Source organism: Ruditapes philippinarum, unplaced genomic scaffold (assembly GCF_026571515.1).
Source record: "Ruditapes philippinarum isolate M1 unplaced genomic scaffold, ASM2657151v2 ctg2717_1_1_1_1, whole genome shotgun sequence".
In the NCBI taxonomy this organism is placed as follows: Eukaryota; Metazoa; Mollusca; class Bivalvia; order Venerida; family Veneridae; genus Ruditapes; species Ruditapes philippinarum.
The window spans coordinates 144144-169606 of NW_026851933.1; the positions used below are offsets into that span (position 1 = coordinate 144144).

Genomic DNA, 25463 nt, shown 5'->3' on the forward strand with positions numbered 1-25463 from the left:
CTCAAAACTCCTTTAAAATCTATATAAAATGTATATTTGTCAATCCCAGCACATGAACTAATCATATATATTTATAAAAAACTTATTTTAAGCCATTTTGAAAAAAATTTCACATTTCAAAGTCTATAATAATACACATGATAAAAATGTTTGCCGGAAAAAATCTGCACACTTTCCGTCAAAATCACCTTGTATTTTATTCCATTTCCAATATTTTCACATGATCCTTTTGTCCTTCAACAAAGAAGATATAATTCTTCTCGATGATGGTCAATTTTAAACTTCGACATAAATATAAACAATGCAATAGGCAGGGTTCAACCTTAACATAAATCACTTGGGATCCAGCAGGAATCTTCAGCTCTCAGACAAGAGATTCCTCCTCAAGTTTAAGGATCCCACATTTATGATTTTGGTCATGAATATGAATTTTATTATAACAATAACTACACGATTTTAGAGTATTTCTTGTTTTATTTTTCACCACAATTACAGAGAAGACAATAGCAATCTCATAGCTTTTGCTTGCAATATATCTCTGTCATGTTGCAGGCAACGGTTTTCTTCTTCTTCATCATCCTCCTCCTCTTCATCATCTTCTTCACCCAATGACTGAACAATGGTATTAATATCATACTCTACTTCTGGATGTTGTATGGTTTTATCCTCTGGTTGCGTTCTGACAACATTGTCATTGACACATCTCTGAAACATAAGACCTGGGCATTACTACCACAGATTTCAAAATAGTAATACTGAAGTAAAATAATTTGGTTAGAAGTTTCAATACTTTATTTTTATTTGATGTAAATAATTATCAAGTCCTGCAGATAACAGTCATGCTTAAATAAGTTATGTTGAGTCTAATGGTGATGACCATGTCTGCCTTAAATTTACCTTTTTGGTATTAATGTATGCTAAGATTCAATAGAAATAAAAAAAAAAAATAGAAAGATCCTGGATAACCTTTAAATTTCTCTCATTATGATAAGGCCTCCTTGCTCTTAGGGCACAGGAATTCCATAGGTGGACAGCAGGCTCTGGGTCATAGCTTGAAATGTCGTTTGTTATTAGCTCGACTTTTCTATGAAAAGGGGAGCTATCCTACTCGCCCCGGCGTCGGCGTTAGCGTTGGCGTCACACCTTGGTTAAGTTTTTCGTACCACCCCACTTTATTTCAGAAGTATTACAAGTATGGCTTTGAAACTTACCATACTTGTTCACCATCATAACCTCCATCTACAGACAAGAGTACATAACTCTGTCAAGGTTTTTGACAGAATTATGGCCCTTTTTTGACTTAGAAAGTGTATTGAGCTTGGTTAAGTTTTTTGTACCACCTCACTTTATTTCAAAACCATTGGAGGTATTGCTTTGAAACTGACCATACTTGTTTACCATCACGACCTTCATCAACAGACAAGAGGACATAACTCTGTCAAGGTTTTTGACAGAATTATGCCCCTTTTTGACTTAGAAAATACATTGAATATGGGTAAAATCCACTTATTGCCTTAACCCTTTGAGATATTGCTTTGAAACTTTTAATGCTATTTCACATCATTACCCCCATCTGTACGCAAGAGAAGGTAACTCTGTCAAGGATTTGTTTTAAAAATTAAGGCCTTTTATCGACTTACGAATCTTGGTTAAGTTTTTAGTACCCAGTCCACTTTTTGACTGAACTGTTTGAGATATTAATTTGAAAGTTGAATACTTGTTTACCATCATTGGTCCCAAACATGGCAGGAGAAGGTAATTCTGTTAAGGATTTTATTTGAATTATGGCCCTTTTTGACTTAGAAACTCAGTTAAGATTTTCATTCTTGTCCACTTGTTGACTTAACCATTTGAGATATTACTTTGGAAGTTGGAGTTCTTATGTGCCATCATGAGACCTATCTGTAAGCAAGAGAAGATAACTCTGTGAAAATGTTTCTTGATTTGTACTTAGAAATTCCTAGTTAAAGTCTTGTGTGCCCTTAACTGTCAAAGTTTTGTTTTATAGGCAAGCACTAAAAAAGTCGAGCGCGCTGTCCTTCTGACAGCTCTTGTTTCAATACAAACTAGCTTTAAGTCAGTCAAATGATCATCCCTCAGTTTGGAGCGCCAGTCACTCTTTACCATCTTCATTCTATAATATAGTGAAGAATATATACAGTCTAACAAAATTTAAACCATAACCAGTAAAGACTGGTTACAACAGAAAACCAATGAAGAAAAATGATATTGAAATTTATTACAGACATAAACTCATACCTTGAAAACCCTCTTTCTGCATCAACTGAGCTTGAAGGAAGTGTCTGTAGGTATGTGACTAAGCTAAACATGTTTGGGTATTTTGTATGCAGTTGTTCCCACAGTTGTTTCCATTTCAAGCTATGTATGTCCCTGTTGCTATTAAAAAAAAACGAATATGTAATATATGTAAATGAATTGCTAACCAATATAAAGATTGCATCAGGATGTCAATGTAATAATATACTTTTAAAAGTTAAATTTATGGCAATAATTGATTTTCCTGCTGAAATTATTATGATAAGGACAGTGAATAGCTACTTAAACATTGGATATACCTGTTGTACAACTCTGTTTTCAGTCTTGACCATTCATGTTCTATGTTGTCAACTTCAACATTAGCTTCTTTGAGGCTTGACTCACAAACTGCCAAAACAGACTGTATGTCTTCATCACCAAACTCATCTGAAGACAGGAAATTAGTTTTAAAGTTAATCAACTGACTTTTAATGACAAAAAATGTTTACTTACTGGCTATTGGTGAAGCAATTTTTATGTATGATGTTAAGGATGTGCATGAACTGCAATAGTAATCAGTTAATTACTTCTTACATCAAATCAAGTTGCTTGGTTTAATCACAATACCTAAATCTCTTCGTACCTATTCCATCATTTGAAGACTGTGGCCAGTTCCTAAAATTAATAAAGGAACTGCCTCGAAATAAATGAAGGTCACCACTGAATCTTCAGTCTATGGCACTAACTAGTTCATCGAGAAACAGTGACCTACTCGAATCAATAATCATGACTTCATCATGTTGCTTTTCAGATTCAAATTTTCGCAGATTTGGTCCATTGCTGTCAAAAAGCAGGTTATTAGTAAGCAAAACTGTTAAAGCAGAGCATACAAAGGGTTAAGCAAAACAGTAAATAAAGCATAGCACAAATGATATAAGTAAAGGTAAAGATTAGTGATAGGATTACAAGAAAGTGTTATACTAGCTAGCAGATTTGAATATATAAAAGCACAACAGAAACAGGCTACAATACAAACTGCCACAACAAATACAACATGCTATTATAGGAGACATAGATAAGCTGTTTAGCTGAATAGGAGATATAGTAACTAGTCTAATATTCCAGAAATCAGTACCTGCTCTTAAACTTTTTCAGAGTAGATTTTACTGTTTCAAGTTCATTCCAGATATCTGCCAGATTAGCATTTTCCTCTTGTATGGCCTCAGGTGCCATACTCAAGCATACAACAACATCCAGAAGAAAATGCATCCAAAACATGGTATTTTCACTTTTCATGACACTAAGAAAATGCTTTCCTTTGGCTGCCGAGTCTTTCCTGTGTGAAGGATCAGATGGGTTCTGTATCTAGAAAGCAAATGAAATTATTTAATCCTAAATTTATATAAGTGCTTAATTCCATGTTTCTGTTTTAGACTAATAAATTGTTAAGAAGAATTTACATTTATGATTTGAGTTAAGCCAATAGGTTAATTTATGTTAAAATATAAATTGTTAATGTTCTTTGTTAGAAGGACATGTGTTTTTTTTTAAAAAAAATACCTGTTCTAGGTGCTGTGTTATGGCCTCGTAACTATGAAGAAAATTCTTTAAAGCCAATTTCGTGTGGGGCAGCCATCTTGTTCCACCAACTCGTGTAGGTACCTTTGGAGAAATTCCCATAGCCTTGAACGACTCTGTAAGGTTTGCTCTGTTCAGTGGGCTGAACCTGTGAATGGAAATAGCATTTTCATGATAAAGTATACCAATAACTTTTTCACCAAATGTAAATATGAAACTGTATTCCAGTCCAAAATTGATAGGTATTTGTCTTTATATTTAACCCTTTCGCTGCCATAGGGTTATTGTTTTATTAGCTCACCTGTCACAAAGTGACAGGATGAGCTTTTGTGATCGCTTTTCGTCCGGCGTCCGTCCGTCCGTCCGTCGTCCGTCCGTAAACTTTTGCTTTAAATGACATCTCCTCATAAACCACTGAGCCAATTTCATCCAAACTTCACAGGAATGTTCCTTTGGTGGTCACCTTTAAAAATTGTTCAAAGAATTTAATTCCATGCAGAACTCTGGTTGCCATGTCAACCGAAAGAAAAATCTTTAAATATCTTCTTTTAAACAACCCTAAGAGCTAGAGCTTAGATATTTGGCATGAAACATCTTCTAGTGAGTGTCTACCAAGTTTGTTCAAATAAAAGCCCTGGGGTCAAAATTGGCCCCGCCCCGGGGGGTCATTGATTTTCCCTATATACATATAGTAAAAACTTAAAAATCTTCTATTAAAGAACTGTAAGAGCTAAGAGCTAAGATATTTGGCATGGAACATCTTCTAGTGAGTGTCTACCAAGTTTGTTCAAATAAAAGCCCTGGGGTCAAAATTGGCCCCGCCCGGGGGGTCATTGATTTTCCCTATATGTATATAGTAAAAACTTAAAAAATCTTCTTTAAAGAACTGTAAGAGCTAGAGCTAAGATATTTGGCATGAAACATCTTCTAGTGAATGTCTACCAAGTTTGTTCAAATAAAAGCCCTGGGGTCAAAAATTGGCCCCGCCCCAGGGGGGTCATTGATTTTTCCCTATATGCATATAGTAAAAACTTAAAAAATCTTCTTTAAAGAACCCAAAGAGCTAGAGCTAAGATATTTGGCATGAAACATCTTCTAGTGAATGTCTATTCAAGTTTGTTCAAATAAAAGCCCTGGGTCAAATTGGCCCCGCCCTGGGGGGTAATTGATTTTTCCCTATATGCATATAGTAAAAACCTAAAAATCTTCTTTTAAAGAACGGTAAGAGCTAGAGCTTAGATTTTTGGCATAAAACATCTTCTAGTGAATGTCTACAAAGTTTGTTCAAATAAAAGCCCTGGGTCAAAAATTGGCCCCGCCCCAGGGGGGTCATTGATTTTCCCTATATGCATATAGTAAAAACTTAAAAAATCTTCTTTTAAAGAACTGTAAGAGCTAGAGCTAAAAGATATTTGGCATGAAACATCTTCTAGTGAATGTCTACCAAGTTTTGTTCAAATAAAAGCCCTGGGGTCAAATTTGGCCCCGCCCCAGGGGGTCATTGATTTTCCCTATATGCATATAGTAAAAACTTAAAAAATCTTCTTTTAAAGAACCAAAGAGCTAGAGCTAAGATATTTAGCATGAGACATGTTCTAATGGGTGTCTACCAAGTATGTTCAAATAAAAGCCCTGGGGTCAAAACTGGCCCCGCCAGGGGTCATTGATTTTCCTTATATGCATAGCAAAAACTTGAAAATCTTCTTTGAAAAAACCCAAATAACTAGAGTTTAGATATTAAGCATGAAATATCTTTCAGTAAATATCTACAAAGTTTGTTCAAATAAAAGCCCAGGGGTCAAAACTGTCCCTGCCCAAGGGGTGTCATTGTTTTTAACTAGGCCTAAAAAAAAAATATGTTTGTTTCGGGTAACCCGACCCTACCTATAAAAATGCGCCGACCCTAACTATTTTTTTCCGTTTCTGAACAAAAAAAAATATATTCGTTAGCGAATAGAGAGTTTCAAAGGGCGGATAAATGCGAATTGAACGCTTGAGACGCTGTCGTAAAACTCTCAGACGATTTGGATCGGTCATTTTAGTTATACGTGTTTTTGATTGGTTCGTGCTGTATTGCGGTCCAATGAATATCACGCTATTGGAAACAAAAATTCTACATGACGACGATATTTTTAGAAGGTAATTCCTACCGGAAGTATTCTCTGGCTTCCGTTTTACATACATTGACATAGAGCGGAACGGGGTACCAAGCACGTGTTGCGGGAAAACACTTCCGATTTAGGAATTTCTTATACATGAAGATTTTTTCTTAAAATACAGGCACATAGGACTTAGTGTCACTCGTGGAGGATAAAACCATTTAAAAGTATGTAGAATCCAGTTGTTAGCATGTGTGTTCGACCCGTTTGATCTCTTTGTTGATGTAGTATTTCAAGCGTAAATACCAGGCTATAATGTATACTGGTGCCTCGTATTTCCGTGGTACCCATATTTCCAAGGTATCAGGCTAAAAAAGTCTAAGCTGCCTCCTCGACTTAATGAACCTTCCGGTAAGTTTTACTTTTACTATTTTATTATATTTCTATCGAAAATGTTTCAAATAGAACTAAAAAGATTTATTTTATTCAGATTAGAGCAAAGTTATTTAATATTTCACCATTTTTGTTTTAGATTTCAAACCTTTTTAAGAAAATCTTCTTTGTTAAACAACCATTGAGGTATATGATAAATGCCCAAGAGAAAATTGCCCCTTTCAGATGAGCCTAGGTATAGGTGTACTATTAAAAATAAAGTTTACTATTGGTTTTTGCTTTTGAAACTGTTTAAAATGTAATTGCCTTGGAAATATGAGAACACAAATTTACTCACAAGGCTGCAAGGTGGGTGTTATTACAATGTTGTATACATAATTGCTTACATGCAAACATTAAATGGAATAAACTCTGATGCAATTGACATGTCTATCCTACAATATGCACTGTGTTTTCCAGAATTTTATCCTCTTAACTTTTGTTGTCTGTGTTAAACAGTTAAGTACCACGGAAATATGAGGCACCAGTATACATGTCATGACGATCTCATCTTTCGGACCTGGGTGATTTCTGACTTTCTGGCTTTACTGTGGTAAATTTACGTGTAAATAAGGATCTGTTCATAGACAATTTTGATAGAAAATATATATTGCATTGATTCCATGCGAAAATCCGACGATATTACCTGCCGGTGGAAAATTTTGACACCGAGAACGAACATACCCATAATTTTCGTACTCGGATCATGCATACCTGTCAGTGAAATTTCTTTTTTTTTTAGTATATTGATATTTTATTGCATAAATAACAAGGTTTAACACATTTAGTTCAAATCAATGCCACTATTTTTTTTATTTTCTTTTAATATTTAAAAATTTGAAAAGCTGTTTTGATATGTCCTGTGCCACACTTCAAAATGAATGAGACCCTGGTCCCACTGAAAATCAAGACTAAGTGCACTTGAGTATAAAGTATAGCCGCAGGTCATATGTACATAGCTATTCTGGAGATCTGCAAAGCTTTTCCAGTATATTTTTCATCCTCTTTTGCATACTGAAACAAATTTTTACCCGACTTGGAGTCTGACTCGACTGTGCATCATTTTGTTTCATACCGTCACAAATGTATCCCATTTTCCATGTGTTATTGAGAGACCTAGTCTTTGCTTTTTTTTTTCAGATGGGCCATGGAAACTATGAGACGACACTTTGAATGACATCTACAAAAATGCCAATTCATCAAAAAGCTTGGCTATTGTCTTTGATATGTTGAATATACATGTATCTGATAGAAATAAATAGTATTTGATTGACAAGGGTGTCATTTTACAAATAGAAGTGTTTGCACTTTTTATGTGAACCAGTGTATCAAAAGTGCAATTCAGAATTATACATTTTGTTAAATTGTACCACAGTGTCAAAATATAAACTTTGTAATACTGTAAGAGCTTCAAGATTGTTAATTCAATGAAATGTGCAGTATTTAATGCATGAATATCAAATAGTGAAAAACAGAATAAGTCTAGATTTTTTTAACTGAAACTTTGAAAGCCAGATCACAGCATGTCATTTTAGGTCTTTTATTGTCCTTAACTCCTACCATGCAACCAAATGTAGACTCAGATCAGCAGAATTGCAACCATGCAAGCTGATGAGAATCTGCAATGTTTGCTGTTCAGGTTAGAGTCAAACTTTAAAGTAGTGCCTGTAGCAAACAAACATCAAAATTAACACATGTTTGGGTATATTGTCTTTATTCAATATTGAAATAACATTAAATGGCATTAAAGATATGCAGATTTTAATCAGAATTATTGTTTATATGATAAAATATGATAATACAAAGTCAAGCAATGTCAGTAGTGTAGGAAAGACTGCCATGTGCAAGAAAACACTCTGAACTTACGACTGATTTTGAAAAAAAAAAAATAAAAAAAATAAAAAAAAATCCCTACCTACCCTACCTAGAAATTTTGGGAAGGTTACCCTAAACAAACAATTTTTTTTTTTTGGCCCTATATGTGTATAGTAAAAACTTAAAAAATCTTCTTTTAAAAAACCCAATGAGCTAGAACTTAGATGTTTTGCATGAAACATCTTCTTATGGGTGTCTACCAAGTCTGTTCAAATAAACAAATAAAAGCCCTTGGGTAAAAAATTGGGGGGGGGGGGGGGTGCTATATACAGGTGAGCGACCTCAGGGCCATCATGGCCCTCTTGTTGTTCACCTATTTGCCAGAGGATTTTCTAAGAAATTACTATATAATTAATTAATATAATTATTATTATTTGTTATAAGTATTATAATAATTATATATGTTTCCAAATCTGTTAGTATAATAATAATTATTGTCGATGGTATAATTTTCTTAATATTTATTATTATTTTTATTGTGCCCCCATGTTAGTGGCGGGCATTTAGATTTACCCTTGTCCGTCCGTCCTTCCGTCCGTCCGTCTGTCCGTCCTTCCGTCCGTCCTTCCGTCCGTCCGTCCGTTCACTTTTGTGTCGCACGTAACTCAAAAAGTATTTGACCTAGAGTCATGAAACTTTACAGGAATGTTGATCAGCATGTGTAGTTGTGCACCTGGGTATTTTGGTCTGGATATTTTTAGTATTTTCAGAGTTATTGCCCTTGACTTAGTAAAATTTTGCAATTTTCAACTTGTGTCGCATGTAACTCCAAAAGTATTTGACCTACAGTCATGAAACTTTACAGGAATGTTGATCAGCATGTGTAGTTGTGCACCTGGGTATTTTCGTCTGGATATTTTTAGTATTTTCAGAGTTATTACCTTGACTTAGTAAATTTTGCAATTTTCAACTTGTGTCGCATGTAACTCCAAAAGTATTTGACCTAGAGTCATGAAACTTTACAGGAATGTTGATCAGCATGTGTAGTTGTGCACCTGGGTATTTTTGGTCTGGATATTTTTAGTATTTTCAGAGTTATTGCCCTTGACTTAGTAAAATTTTGCAATTTTCAACTTGTGTCGCATGTAACTCCAAAAAGTATTTGACCTAGAGTCATGAAACTTTACAGGAATGTTGATCAGCATGTGTAGTTGTGCACCTGGGTATTTTGGTCTGGATATTTTTAGTATTTTCAGAGTTATTGCCCTTGACTTAGTAAAATTTTGCAATTTTCAACTTGTGTCGCATGTAACTCAAAAAGTATTTGACCTAGAGTCATGAAACTTTACAGGAATGTTGATCAGCATGTGTTGTTGTGCACCTGGGTATTTTCGTGTGCATATTTTTAGTATTTTTAGAGTTATTGCCCTTGACTTAGTAAAATTTTGCAATTTTTAACTTGTGTCGCACATAACTCAAAAAGTATTTGACCTAGAGTCATGAAACTTTACAGGAATGTTGATCAGCATGTGTAGTTGTGCACCTGGGTATTTTCGTCTGGATATTTTTAGTATTTTCAGAGTTATTGCCCTTGACTTAGTAAAATTTGGCAATTTTCAACATGTGTCGCACATAACTCAAAAAGTATTTGACGTAGAGTCATGTAACTTTACAGGAATCTTGATCAGCATGTGCAGTTGTGCACCAGGTATTTTCGTCTGGATTTATTTAGTATTTTTAGAGTTATTGCCCTTCATGTAGAAAATTTTTGCAATTTTCAAATTGTGTCGCAAGTTTCTCAAAAAGGATTTGACATAGTCAATAAACCTTATGGGCAGGTTGCTCAGCATATTTAACCAGGTTTTCCGAAGGAAAAAACTGGTTATTAGATTGAGGTATGTCGGCGGGCGGATGGGCGGACGGGCGGGCGGGCGGGCGTAAACAATTTCTTCTGTGCGCAACTCCTCCTACATTTCTCAACGGATTTTGACCAAACTTTCACAGAAGCTTTGTCATCAAGTGCCCTGGCGCATATTGTCGGGGTTTTGCGATTACATAATATTTGACCTAATTATGGCCCTTTGTTTTTTTTCCTTATATAAAATATATAGTGAACAATTTCTTTTGTGTGCAACTCCTCCTACATTTCTCAACGGATTTTGACCAAACTTTCACAGAAGCTTTGTCATCAAGTGCCCTGACACATATTGCCAGGGTTTTGCAATTGGTATATATTTGACCTAATTATGGCCCTTTGTTTTTTTTCCTCATACAGAATATATAGTGAACAATTTCTTCTGTGCGCAACTCCTCCTACATTTCTCAACGGGTTTTGACCAAACTTTCTCAGAAGCTTTGTCATCAAGTGCCCTGACACATATTGCCAGGGTTTTGCAATTGGTATACATTTGACCTAATTATGGCCCTTTGTTTTTTTACCTTATACAGAATATATAGTGAACAATTTCTTCTGTGCGCAACTCCTCCTACATTTCTCAACGGATTTTGACCAAACTTTCTTAGAAGCTTTGTTATCAAGTGCCTGGCACATATTGTTGGGGTTTTGTGATTGGATAATATTTGACCGAATAATGGCCCTTGTATATTTTTTCCTTATACATAATATATAGTGAACAATTTCTTCTGTGCGCAACTCCTCCTACATTTCTCAACGGATTTTGACCAAACTTTCTTAGAAGCTTTGTTATCAAGTGCCTGGCACATATTGCCGGGGTTTTATGATTGGATAATATTTGACCGAATTATGGCCCTTTGTATATTTTTTCCTTATACAGAATAAATAGTGAACAATTTCTACAGTGCGCAACTTCAAAAATTAAGCAAAAATAAAGTACTGTTTACCTTTCTAAAACATTTGGGGAAAAAAGGCGAATAGACAAAATAAAATTTCTCAAACATTTTTGTTTGAGGAATATTAAAAAAGCCATAATTCCTCCTAAAAATTCAATAAAAAACAAATGCCCCTTCATGACAAAGCTTCTGTGAAATATTTTGCTGAAAACCTGGTTGCATCGCATTGCGATGTTCCTTGTTTAGATTTGCACCTGGGGCTTGGCTTGTGGATTTATCCAGTATTTGTAGAGTTATTTCCCTTGACTTAGTAAAAAGATTGACAGAACAGTGTCGCGGTGGGGGCACCCGTGTCCTATGGACACATTTCTAGTTATTATTATTATTGATTTATTATTATTACTATTATTATTATAAAAACAGCTAAAGCCGTCCATATGGCAAATACGCCGATAATAACAGGGACGGCTTAAGCCGTCCTTATGGCAGTGAAAGGGTTAAGCAATTACTAATGAATGATGAGCCTTAGCAGTTAAATGACAGTATTTTGTAAACTTACTTATGCTGACAAATTACCAGTTAATGATAAAAAAATGCTTACTTGTAAAACAGATACAAATTCAAGAGCAGGGCTTCACATTTGTTGTGGGTCTTACTGGGAAGCTTTTTCACAGCATCTTTGTAAACAAGCTCCAATCTGTTGGTTACAGAAAAACATGGTGATATATGTTAACTATTTGCATTTGTGTAAATCAAAAGTGACTAATAAGTTACGGATTCATAAAAGTACTAGTTATCTAAGAATAAGATGATGTAAAAAATTGTCTTAACTTTTGTGGCCTTAAAAGTTTTAAATGAACAATACTTATCTATAATATTTATTTCCCAAATATTCATACAATTTGAATTTGGTCTTATAAATGAAAAGGTTATACTCTTATTTATTAACTTGTTTAGATTGATACCTATGTGCCGAGCAGTGAATTGCATATATCTGAGATTTTGTCAGCTCCCTCATTTTCTGTACAACACCTGTTTTGCAACCGAGCATAACTGAGGCTCCATCCGTCCCCATAGCTACCAGTGTTTTCTTCCAAGCTTCACCGAAACGTTCAGAAAGTGCATCAGATAAGGCTTCTGTTATGTGTGTGCTGTCAGCTTTTTGAACATTTCTAATAGCTATAAAATGGGTTTGAACCTGAAATGTTGATCATTAGAACCATTGATATTCTGTATTAAATTAGCAATGGATGAAGGCTTCATAGGACTTCATGAAAAATGGTTAAGATAGTAAACTTTTATTTAAGAATTCAAGCCTATTTCCTCTTAATATTGTAACAAGGATAATAACAAAATTACTTAAATCTACTGCACCAGCCTGCCATTTATTGACCAAATATTGCTAAAACCAATACTTGAAATAAAGTAATTTTAACACTAAGTTGTACCTGACACTGGAATGAAGACCTCACAAGTACGATTTCAGCTTCCTTACATGAACTGTCAGTGGCTCCATCTGAAATTACTGACATAAATGGAGCCTCACTGATGATCCTATCTTGCTCTTGCTTCCTAACAGCTGCAATGGCACTTATAAATTTGGCACAATATTTGTCATTGATGTAGGTTGTGCCAACATCTATCCCTTTCATAATGTCCAACTGACACAAATATATAAAGTCAGAGTATGGTTTGCCAGATTTAGCAATATAGTGGGCATTTCTAAATAGAAGTTTTAACTTAGAAAATGCTGCACAATTCAACATTTTCACAGCCTTGTTTGCAGCTGATGATCCGGGAGCAACACTGGCCTTTTGACGTTTAACATTATTGATGTGACACTCAGATTGATCATGCCTCTTTATATTTTTTAATTTCATATTATCACAACCCGTTATAAACGACCCTGTCTTGTCATAATTTATACAAACATTGCATTTCATTTCTTTTTTTTCACCGTCATATACTAACCAAGAAAATTGCGTCAGCCATGTATTTTGAAAGGTGCGGTCACGTTGAAGCCTGTCATATTCGCGCTGAGTCTCTTTCCTTTCTTCAGAAGTTTTAGTTTTCTTTTTAGGGGGTTCTGTCACTTGATTTAAGTAACGCCACATCGCGAAAATAGATTGCAATCGGCAAGCGCTTGCCGTTGTTGGCGACTCATTTAAATAAAGCGTCTAAAAGATAAAGATTATCAAGACCGGGTTGGAGGCAACTAATTTTATTTTTTATTCTTTTTTTTCTATCCCCGATATTGAAACGCAGTTGAATGATTGCAATTTTCTTAATTTTTTATCTAGTTTATTCAAGTACTTTATTTAGAATTAGTTTATTGGCAATAATAACAACGATCCCGGCGGAATCTTCAGCTCTGAGCAGCAGAGATTCCTCCCGAGTTTTTACGATCCTCGGGCTCGCGGGATCCCGTAAATGTCGAACCCTGATAGGTGAAATAAACATTAAGATTATCTCCGTTTTACTCCATTTACAAAATCTTTCGACAAAATCAAAATTGGCTCCCCAGCTTTGCCATGTTAAAATATGCCGCGCTTTGAATATGGGAACATGAGAACAAACATATTACTGATTGGCTCTGACTATAGCCAGACTGGTTCTCATCGACTAAAGGGTTATGTGAAAACAACATGCTCATGGTGAGTTACAGTGATCCCCCTACATCCGTCGTCATGCTTGGTCTTTAAACATCATCTCCTGTGAAACTATTGATGATCCTTGGGTGGCCTCCTTTAAAAGTTGTTCAAATGGTTCCGGTCTGTTGCATAAGTAGGTCACCGGGCCAGAAAAGGATCTAAAAAAATCTAATTGTCTGAAAGTACAAGGCCCAGATCTTCCATATTTGGTATATAATATCATCTATAGGTCCAAGATTTTCAAATTTTGCTCCTAGTGTCACAATTGGCCCCCCCTTCCCCCCAGGGGGTCATAGGTTTTCCTTGTATTTAGTAAAAACTTTAAAAAAATCTTCTTCCTTGGAATGACAAAGACTAGAGGTTAAATATTTGGCATGAAACATAATGTGTAGGAGACCTCTACCAAGATTGTTCAAGGTATAGCCCTGGGGTCAAAATTTGTTCTTCCCTGGGTTCATTGATTTTCATTATGGACATGTCGTAAAAACTTATAAAGTAAAAGGCCCAGAGCTTTGATATATGTTACATGATATCATCTATAGGTTCTCTTCCAAAGTTGTTTAAATAACAAAGGCAAGAGCTAAGATACTTGGCATGAAACTCCGTTTAGTCAACTTCTACAATTGTTGTTCAAATTTTGCCTGTGGTGTGAAAATTGGCTCATCCGGGGGGTCATAGGTTTTCCTTATATGTATATAGTAAAAACTTAGAAAATCTGCTTGTCTGAAAGTAGAAGGCCCAGAGATAGGCTAGACGTTAGATATTTAGCATGAAACATCAATTGTGTGTTCTGTATTGTACACTGTTAAGTCTTGTCAATGGCCTGGCAATACTATTATCTTTAAATAGTCATTAAATTTGAGCATCACGTTTATTCAGTTTACAGGATGAATTTAATTTGTAACTATAAAGGTGGTTAATGTTTATGTAAAGCTTCTTTAACTTCTATATCTTGATCAGATGCAGATATTAGATTGGTTAGGAAGAATCTTCTTGATTTTTGCAAATGTTTGCTGATGGGTACAGGGATTTTTTTGGGCTTATTTTATAGCCAATATTCGGTCATTTTCCCAATTGAAAATAGTATATTATTTTCCCAATTCACGTGAAAGAAATCCTATTTGAAAGTTACAAAATAAAAATACTGAATAAATTCCGAAATCTTTGAAAATAAGGGCTTCTTCAATGCTATAGTGCTTAAATGTTTGAAAATGCCATCCTAGTCCACACAGTGATTGTTTGAATTCATTTAATCACTGCAAAATTTCAGTCATTCATTTTTCCCAAGTTTTTAACAAAACATCGCTGAATTCCATGGGTATGGGTCATGTTCCCAAAATCCTTGAAAAAAATCCTGGGGTAAGTGCCTGTATTTGGACTCTTTAATATAAGGTTAGAAGAAGAGTTTTACAATTGATTGCTGGATGCTACTTCTGTATTGTTTCCTTTTTCAGATAATTGTTTGACAGATCATGTCACTATCAGATACCCCATCTAGTTCAGATAAAGCCAAAGGCAGACCTGGGATTTTTCGTATTTTTAAACAGTCTGTAAAAGATTTAGGACGAGTTCCTAAGTCGGATTTTAAACATTTTAAAAAGGAATCAGATGCTTTAAAACAGCAAACTGATAATAAGTCTGTCTGTGGGAAGAAAGAAACCAGTCCAGATGATAATCACAAAGAGGTGAAGAGATTCTCTACATTTAAAAGTAGAGATAAAGATTGCTTTGTGTCTGAAAAGGAACCAAATAATAATGTTGGCAGTTTCAAAAGGAATGATTCTAAATCTTCATTATATAGAAAGAGAAGAGATCATGACTTTTGTAGAAATAAAGCCTCTTCAGGTTTCAATCACAGGAGTGTTTTAGATGAAAATAAAAATAAGAGAGAAAATAGAAATGAGGGAGATGACATTGTGAATTTTAAAGAAGCAACAGAAACTGTAAAAAATGTTTTTAACCTTAGTGTGAAAGACAACAATGTAAGTGAGTTCAGTAAGGGTGAATCTGAAGATTGGGAAAATGACTTGGTAGACTTAGTTGTCAATGAATATAATTTTAAATATCAACAAGATAATCTACAGAATATTTTAGGAGATAGAAAAGATAGTAACCAAAGTATTGTTAATTCTCAATCTGATTTCAACAACAATTATATTCAAGAAGTCGATTATACAGAAACTCTGGAATCCAAAACGGAATTGGAAACAACTCTTGGTTATGAGAATCTTAAGGAGAAAAAACATACTGAAAATACCAATGAATGTCCTAAAGATTTAGTAAAAGTTGTTGGTTGTACTGACAAAGAAAAGGCTAAAAGAATAGAAGAATATACTTCTGAAAAACAAAGTTTACCATTTCATAGTACTCCAAAGAAGAGTGGTTCTTTCCATGATCTAGATAAGGAGTTTGATACAAGTTGTTCATTTTCAAATAAATCTGACAATAGTTTTTCTCCAAAGATTGTTAAGCAGATTGAAGAGAAGGTAAAAGCTGATTTGAACATATTGACAGGTAGCATTGACTCTGACAACTGTGTGACACACGAAGAAGGTAACGGCTCTGACGGACCAAGTAAAATGAGGAATTTTCACAATGCTTCAAGAACATTCGAAAGAGGAGATGGTCATTGTAGGAATAGCCCATCAAAGAATTTATCAGAGAGACCTCGAAGAAATCATGTTGAGTATGATATGCCACCTCGTTTCAGAGATAATCGTGGTAGTGGTGATGGTGATAAATTAGAAAGTGCCGATGTAAGTTTTAGGAATGCAAGGGGTAATGACTCTTGGCATAGACCTCAGAAACATAGGCATTTAAGAAATGTCAACAATAGCAAACATGTAGAAGAAAATGTAAAACATTTTGATAATCAGAATAGAAGGCAGTTGCTTGATTTGAAAATAAAAACACCTGTAAAGTTTAAGGCTGAAAGAAGTGGATTCAATAGAATGAATAGTGCTTGCAGAAATGAAGTTGAAAATAATTGGGAGATGCCTGCCTCAGAAGACTGGTCGTCAGAATTACTTGATTTAGATGCTATTAATGCTGATGCAAATGCTATTCCTGATGATGAAATAGATGACAAAAGTAGAAGAATTCCTGAAGAACATTGCCTTGAATTAAACGAAAAAGTGATTGTTGAAAAAGTATCAATTGATAACCATGTAGAACAATATTTCCCTCCCATGCCTCCAAAAAGTGCACCAGATGTAGACTATTTAGAACAGAAGGGAACAATACCTGAAGAAATTGTTGCTTTGGAAGGAGATTCTGGTGCAAAAAGATTTGAGTTTGAGCAAGAAAGCTTGTGTCAAAATGTTTCAGATGTGGAAGGAAGTTCAGTCTATTCTAAGGAGCATGAAGGTGACAAAGATATCAGTAGTGCCTTATCAACAAAGGAGTTGTTGGCCTCAAAAAACCCAAATGTATATCTCCCACCTATACCTGCTGAAGTTCTTGCATCAGGTGACAAGGAAAATTGGGGAAAAAGTGAAAATTTCAATGAAATCCAGATCAAGCCCCAAGGTTTAGAAGGAAATGCAGAAAATTTTGTTACAGTTCAAGAAGAGCATACAAGCCTTTCAAATAAAAATAGTCCTTGTCAATATGTTGAAAGTAAGAAATTGCACTCAGAAAATGATGTTGCAAGTACGAACATGCAAGGTTTATCAGAAGATAAAGCAACAGGAGAGAATATTGAAAATAATTTTGAAACCATTGGACATGAAACAAAATTAGATATTACAAATTATGAAAGAAACATTAACAAAAAAGAAGTTGCTGAAGACAGTTGTTCATTAAGCTCTATCTATGCGAATCAGGAACAAGTTTGTGTTTATTCTGCCAATGACAATATGACTAGTGAAGCTGATGTTTCAGATCTACCTTTAGATGAGAACAAGTGCTGGGAGAATGAAAGAAGCGGTGGTTTTTGTTGTGAGAAAGCTGATCAAGAAAGTGGAAATACTGTGTCTGCCATAGCGAATATTGGAGAAAAAAATACAGAGTATGAGTCAAGTCGAGATGCTTATGAGCAGTATGTTAGATATTGGTATGGTCAAGATGCGGTCACTGCAGATTATATGCAAAGAGGGCAGCTTGGTCAATGGCATCATAATTATCCATACGACTATGAAGCCTACTGCAGATTGTATGAGCAAATTCAAATGACATATTATTGGGACATGTACAATAGACAAATGCAGTATGGTGGTCAGGATCCTTATTATTGGTATGGTGATTCATATTCATGCCAAGATGAGTCAAAGATGGAAAGTTGTAGTGCTGTAAATGCTACTGAAGACAAGGTTATTGAACAAGTTGAAAGTAAAAATATCAATAAAAGGCTAGATAGGAAAAAGCCAAGTCATCATGTAAGGAAAGACCATTCTAAACAGACTGATCAATTGAAAACTACCGCCAGCTGCCTAGAAAATGCAGAGGAGTTAAACTTAAGAGAATACAAGTGTGAAAGAATGCATCAGTGGGTAAATAACCATAGTCCTGAGATAATAAGTGATAAAAGGCTCGACCTTACAGAGGCTGATCCCCTCTCTAAGAATAGTCTGAATGAATATAACCGGAATTTAAGGAAGTCTGAAGACACTTCATCAAATGGCTTCCATAGTGGTAAAATTATACCCAAGTCTGTAGAAATTTCAAGTGTTAAAGTTAAAGAGCAAAAGGAAAAGTCAAAAAATGTTTCTGATACTGAGGAAAAGATAAGCGATTTAAATGAGGGTAAAAAGTATGAGCCTTCATGTACATGTAAACCTTCCCAAGTGACATTTATGGTGTGGCGAGCCTGTGCTTGTGGGGCTGGCAACCCAACCAGACTGCACAAGATCCTGTCATCTGGCTTTGATGAGAGAAGTCTTGACCATGGATACCAATCTATTGAATCATTAGGTAATAAACTTTTTATAAAACAAATGAATTTTGTTTGTCTTTCTTTTGTTATATGGATGGGACTGTTGTATTGAAAGATTTCTTTTGTAAGATTTTTTTTTAAATTGGCATTTCACCAATTGATGTATGGATTTTGATTTGTTTGTAAGAATTTTAAATGTTTTGTTATTTTTGTCTTGTGCTTACTGAATTTGTAGAAAATCTAGGAAAAGAAATGTCTAGCTGATCATGATATCATTTTTTTGCAACATATATGATTTATCACCTTTTGTGTTACGTTTAATCTATTAACTGTATTTATTCTTGCAGAGCATGATGAATCTGGAGTTAGACAAGTAGGTGGTAAAGCTCCTGGGTTTGTAATTCAGCCATTGTGTTCTACGCCAGCCACAGATAATAAAAACATAGATTTGCCAAAGCATAAGAAAGGTAATAATTTGATGTTCTCTTTTTGAGGGCAAAAAGGTATTGTATTTTGGTAGATGTATTAAAAGATTTTCCCAATGTACCTTATTTCACACATGAAAAAAATCCTTGAAGTGAAGACAGACCTTCAAGTGCATGGAATTACTGGGTCCAAGTTGACTAATAAGGAAATAGAATGATAATGCAGAAAATTCTAAGATACCAAAACTGGAATTATGAGAGATAATGGAAATATGAATTGAATTATGACAGTCAAGATAAAGAAATTCAAGCGAGTGAAATCAATTGATCTTGCATAGAGCATGAATTTTAGGCTCACCTGTCACAAAGAGACAGGGTGAGCTTTTGTGATCGCTTTTCGTCCGGCGTCCATCCGTCCGTTCATCCGTAAACTTTTACTTTAAATGATATCTCCTCTTAAACCACTAAGCCAATTTCATCCAAACTTCACAGGAATGTTCCTTTGGTGGTCACCTTTAAAAACTGTTAAAAGAATTTAATTCCAAAATTGGCCCCGCCCGGGGGATCATTGATTTTCCTTATATGTGTATAGCAAAAACTTAAAAAATCTTCTTTTAAAAAACCCAAACAGCTAGAGTTTAGAACATCTTCTAATAAGTGTCTACAAAGTTTGTTCAAATAAAAGCCCCAGGGGTGTCATTGTTTTTAACTATATGTGTATAGTAAAAATGCCAAATGAGTTAGAGCTTAGATGTTTAGCATGAAACATCTTCTTATGGGTGTCTAACAAGTTTGTTCAAATAAAAGCCTACGGGTTGAAATTGGCCCTGCCAAAGGGAGGGGGGGCTATATACAGGTGAGCGACCTCATGATGGCCCTCATGTTAGTTTTCTGGGCACCATGCATGGCTAAAATCAGATGTTTCTAAAAAAATTTAGAGTGTTAATTTATTGATAGAATGTTAGAAATTTGTACATATCTACATATCTTAATTTAGTTATGCATGTCTTCATAGCCAAGTGGTTAATTTTGCCTACTTTAAATCATTTGCCCCACACTGTTATGGCTTTGAATCTTGTCAGGGATTTGGATTCTTTCATGAGCTAGCTTGCAGAAGACTAATGGTTTTACTCTCAGTCTGCTCTTGCCTGCACAAAGGGGCATGTAAGATATAACCTCCACCAGTATAACTGGTAAGTCACTGAATGACCTTTACCGTGATGGTGTGACAAAGTTCAACCAACCAATCAAACAAACAGCTTGTCTGAGCAGTAAATGTAAGAGTTGCATACTTTCAAGTAAGTTAGCAGTAAATGGGTTGTCTTTTGCCCTTTTGTTCATACTTTCATTTACTTGCCACAGGATAGGATACCATCTCTGAATTTAGTTTGTTAATTTTCAGTTTCCAAAGAAAAAGAAAAATTGGCTGTATGTAAATCAGAGGGAGAAAAAGCTGTGAAGAATATTGAAATCTGTCCACCACCTGGCTTTGAAAAAGTTGTAAGAGGTAAGAATAGAAAATACAAAAAAAATACAAAACTGAAATTTTATTCAAAGGTCAGAAAGCTGCAGCTCTAGGTAGTTTTACCTTTCCTGTACATTGTAAATAATGAACACAAAATATTGAAGTACTGTGCGTTTAGGATAATTATTTAGTGACGCGGTGGTCAAGTCCACTTAAACGGTGTAAAACAGTTATCATCTTAAGTCAAGCAGGCTTGCCATATAAATTAAAATATCGACAAATTTACCAACTGGCGGCGTAACACAGTAGGTATGGTTGTGTGGAAAATATTTAGTTACATATCAATGCAAGACAGCTAGGTTCGGTCCCAAACTTTTTTGTATAATTATCAATCGATTAAGAATTTCTTTTTTTCTTGTACAGATTATTAGCGCTGTGTTATTTTCTATTAACTTCTAATTTCACTTTTGTTTTTAAATGTTGCTATATCTAGCAAGTTGGTGCAACCTGATACGGAATGCATACATGTACATAAATTGTTTCAACTATAGTTAAGTTGGCACGAAAAACTTATGCACTGCAAAAGTACTACTAATATATATTACACACTACACAGAATAAAAATTATTATTTCCGGTATATATAAGTTATTCGAAATTATAACAAAACTGCCTTTATATTCCAATTAATTTGCATCTCATGTAAAAATGAAAATAGGGAAAGAAAAAGGGTTGACAACTTGTGTGGCTCGAACTCATGATACAATTTAATTAGTATGGCAACCTAGTGACTTAACCAACTTTACCATCGAGACTTTTCAAATTCTATTTCTGATTTTGAATCATATTCACTTCTAAATACCCTGTTTTACCTATTCAGACAAAGATTGTAAACTTTTGTGTACACAAAAATTGCAACGTCACTCTCACATTATCATAGCGGCACAGTAGGTAAACACGTGTGGATAGAAAGTAATAAGTTTGTGCTATTAAGTGACCAGATGGTATACAAGGAATTTAATCCCTAAAGGGAAAATGGAATATTCTACCGGAAGCAAGTCTCAAGACAAATTCTTTTTTTAAGAAACATTAAATAATAGCCATTCTTGAATCACTTGAAGAAAGAATCTAATCTTTTAACTATTGGGCAAAAGGATTAATTTCGTGAACAGATGTCAATAATAGTTTGCCTTCATTTTTGCATGTTTAAGTTTTCTGTTGATTAGATTTTTTTGTGCCCCCATGATAGTGGCGGGCATTTAGATTTACCCTTGTCCGTCCGTCCGTCCGGCCGAAATGGAACAAGGGGCCTTTTCTTTTGTTATTTTCTATTGTTTAATAGAGGGCCAATGGCCCCTTACTCTATTGTTACAGAATGAATTCTATTGTTCTCCTTTGTTCTGTTTACAGTTAGATGGCCCCCTATCCCTATTCGGTAGTGCGTCCTTCCGTCCGTCCGTCCGTCCGTTCACTTTTGTGTCGCACGCAACTCAAAAAGTATTTGACCTAGAGTCATGAAACTTTACAGGAATGTTGATCAGCATGTGTAGTTGTGCACCTGGGTATTTTCGTCTGGATATTTTTAGTATTTTCAGAGTTATTGCGCTTGACTTAGTAAAATTTTGCAATTTTCAACTTGTGTCGCATGTAACTCAAAAAGTATTTGACCTAGAGTCATGAAACTTTACATAATGTTGATCAGCATGTGTAGTTGTGCACCTGGGTATTTTCGTCTGGATATTTTTAGTATTTTAAGAGTTATTGCCCTTGACTTAGTAAATTTTGCAATTTTCAACTTGTGTCGCACGTAACTCAAAAAGTATTTGACCTAGAGTCATGAAACTTTACAGGAATGTTGATCATTATGTGTAGTTGTGCACCTGGGTATTTTCTTCTGGATATTTTTAGTAATTTCAGAGTTATTGCCCTTGACTTAGTAAAATTTTGCAATTTTCAAATTGTGTCGCATGTAACTCAAAAAGTATTTGACCTAGAGTCATGTAACTTTACAGGAATATTGATCAGCATGTGCAGTTGTGCACCAGGTATTTTTGTCTGGATTTATTTAGTATTTTTAGAGTTATTGCCCTTCACTTAGAAATTTTTTGCAATTTTCAACTTGTGTCGCATGCTACTCAAAAAGGATTTGACATAGTCATTAAACCTAATGGGCAGGTTGCTCAGCATATTTAGATTTGCACCTGGGGTTTCGCTTGTGGATTTGTCCAGTATTTGTAGAGTTATTTCCCTTGACTTAGTAAAAAGATTGACTGAACACTGGCGCGGTGGGGGCACCCGTGTCCTATGGACACATTTCTAGTTTGTTATTTATAACTTTCTTAATTGAAGGGAAGAACTTAAATCAGGGAAAGGGGTGTTATTTAAAAAGAGAGAAATTTAAGAAAATTACTTTTTCAGGCATGAATAACAGAAATTACAAAGGAACAAGTGAGGATGAGAAGTACAGACAAAGATGTTATGCTGAGAGTGAGCTACATGGTCAATCTGACAATGGCGCAACTAAACCTTCTTTGAGAAGTATTATAAAGCAGAAAGGTCTGCAGTATGGGCAGTATGTTGATACTAGACATTGTGTAAATGCTGGAAACATGAGACAAGAACAGTGTACATTGTCTGAAGATTATAATAACAATTTGAAACATCATAACAAGCAAAGTTTGCCCATTTGTCATGGTAGGATAGACAGTCATCATCTTTTACAGGGTTCTTCATCATTGGAGGTAGGGAAAGACAAAGATAAAAATAGCGTTATATCAATCCCCGGATTGAAGTTCTCATTGGAGGGGAATAATGATATTGCTGAAGATTTTGATGGATATAATGATAAAGTGAGAAATGATGCAAATGTTGAGAACTACACATATGATAAAAATGCAAAGGATAATGAAACTGGGGAACTGTCTGATAAGGGAAAAGAGTTTCCAATATCTGGTTCAAGTCAAATTGGAAAGTTAAGGGAAAAAGGGTTGTACGAGGGAGCTGTTAATCGTCTGAATAAAGTGAATGACTCTGTGTTCCAAAATGTGTATTTAGGAAGAACTGATCAATTGAAAAAAGTGCCGTCAGCAGTCTCGAGTTTAAAGTTGTCCAAATGTGAATCCAGTTCAGCAGATTATTGTGAAACTAGTGGAGATGAAAATACTCAATTTTCATTTCTAACACAATCCCCGCACAGCTCAGACAATGAACGCATTTGGAATACAAATGAAATTGCGAAATTAAAGAAAAATGCAGAAAGTTCTCAAATGCAGAATCAAAACTTTGAGAGAAGGGCTAGATACGAATTGAATAACGATTGTGATGAAAAAATTCCAGTGAATGAAATCATGGAAACTCAAGATCACAGAGGTGAAGAACCTGTAGGATCATGTCAATTTACGAGAGATATCTATAGACCAGGAGCGTCTTTTCGACCAAGATCACCATATTTGAGTCTTCCGCCACCCTACAGAGGCGGCCAGTTTCGTCCACGGTTACCTTCATTCTCCCACATGGAAAAGTGGACAATGGATCCAAGATTTCTTCCCATGCGTATGCCTCCTCCAATGCATTGGCCTCCACCATCATCACCCTACCAAATGTTTGGTCCAGGGCCAGTATATGGACCAGAAACTGCTAGGGAAACTCCTAAAAGACCAGACTACATTGAAACTAAAGCCAACCATCAAATGTACGGAAAAAATGAGGCCAAACCATTTACAAGATTTTCTCCACCTTTTCCACCATATTATCATATACAACAGAGAGATAGCCACATGGAATTGACCAAGAACAGCCCTGATGAAGAAAGAAAGAATTTTGGTACAACTCAGAAAGCTAGACATTCTTTAAGCCTTGTTGAGTATGACTCTAGTGGGGGAAGTTCATCAGAAATTGAACCATTTGATATTGACAGTTTACGTGACACTGATGAGGAAATTGGTCTCAAAGTAAATCAGTTGGCACCGATACCAAAGAAACTCAAAACTGATTCACCTGATGATTTTTCATCCGGAGATTCTTGTGACGGTACTCAGAAAGAAAATAGAGGCACAGTGCCTTTGAACTCCACAGCAACCTTGAAATTAAGTAGAGGATGTACTAAAAAACTGAAACAAAAGACATTGAAGTCTTTTTCTGGGACAGAAAGGCAGCCAATGTGTTCAAAAGTTAAAGAAGACGCACCAAAGAAAATGATAGAAGATCAGTTTAAGAAGAGAACTCTTGCTGGTATCATAGCAGATTCATACAGGTCTGGAAAATCAGAGGGAAGAGTACCAGGTGGTGATACAACAGATCGCACAAATCAAGATTTTAGACAACATGATTTAAAACAAGAGAAGCCATTACCTCCTTTACCCCCTTTACCACCATTTCCTAATAGTCCGTTTTGGAGTATGTATTCCACACCTAGCAGTTCAGCCTTGGCTGGGAAGAATAAAGAATATGATGATGATCAGGGAAAACCTGCTAACTCACCAGTACAACAGGTGCAACGGAAATGGCTACTGAAAAATCCTTCTCAAAGGTACTCTTTTTCCCCAGGGCAAGCAGGAGGATTGAACTCACCGTCTGAAACGGATAGTGAATCAAAATCCACTCGGTCAGACTGGATGACAAATTTCAAAATATTTCACAATTTTGGTGTGAAGTATATAGACACTCACTGTCATCTGGACTTTCTATTCTCGAGGGAAGGTTTCAAGGGGAGCTTTAAGGCGTACATGGATAAACACTCAGAGTCATTTCCAGACATGTTTGAAGGCTGTGTAGCTGTATTCTGTAACCCAAGCACCTTTACACCTACTGGTAAATATATGTGTTTATAGTTTACAACAGTAACAGATAGTTTCATACTTGTGTGATCTGATTGGTCTTTAAAGTTGCAACTACATATATTGTCATGTCATAATTGTTGCATTGGCCTTAGGAACTGCAAATTAATGAAAATGGATATATTTAATTCTTTTTAGTAACCTTTTAAACTATTTTTCGTATATATAATTGAAGGAGTTATGGAAACAAACAGGTTCCTTGAATTTTCTAAAAAAAAAAGCTA

At 35.2% G+C, this 25463-nt stretch overlaps 3 protein-coding genes across 3 annotated transcripts in view; 1 reads left to right on the plus strand and 2 right to left on the minus strand.

Annotated features, from left to right (window-relative positions):
- The window catches only part of LOC132743374 (uncharacterized), a 48812-nt gene that overhangs the window by 18324 nt on the left and 5025 nt on the right, over window positions 1-25463 (plus strand). The window contains exons 2-5 of the mRNA XM_060731893.1: window positions 15097-18553; window positions 18863-18982; window positions 20343-20447; window positions 22823-25213. Coding sequence (XP_060587876.1) covers window positions 15115-18553; window positions 18863-18982; window positions 20343-20447; window positions 22823-25213 — 6055 coding nt within the window. The 5' untranslated portion in view covers window positions 15097-15114. The remainder of the gene's footprint in view (window positions 1-15096; window positions 18554-18862; window positions 18983-20342; window positions 20448-22822; window positions 25214-25463) is intronic.
- LOC132743434 (uncharacterized) lies at window positions 318-3044 on the minus strand. The gene is made up of 5 exons (XM_060731957.1): window positions 3029-3044; window positions 2577-2703; window positions 2260-2397; window positions 967-1084; window positions 318-705 (listed from the first exon to the last, which is right to left on the minus strand). Exons 1-5 carry the CDS (start codon window positions 3042-3044, stop codon window positions 490-492), a joined length of 615 nt encoding a protein of 204 aa, XP_060587940.1. The 3' UTR covers window positions 318-489.
- LOC132743364 (zinc finger protein 862-like) lies at window positions 2583-13758 on the minus strand. Its single transcript, XM_060731884.1, has 5 exons — window positions 12440-13758; window positions 11957-12189; window positions 11593-11688; window positions 3817-3982; window positions 2583-3621 (listed from the first exon to the last, which is right to left on the minus strand). The coding sequence occupies exons 1-5, from the start codon at window positions 13103-13105 to the stop codon at window positions 3385-3387; spliced, it is 1398 nt and encodes a 465-aa protein (XP_060587867.1). The 5' UTR covers window positions 13106-13758; the 3' UTR covers window positions 2583-3384.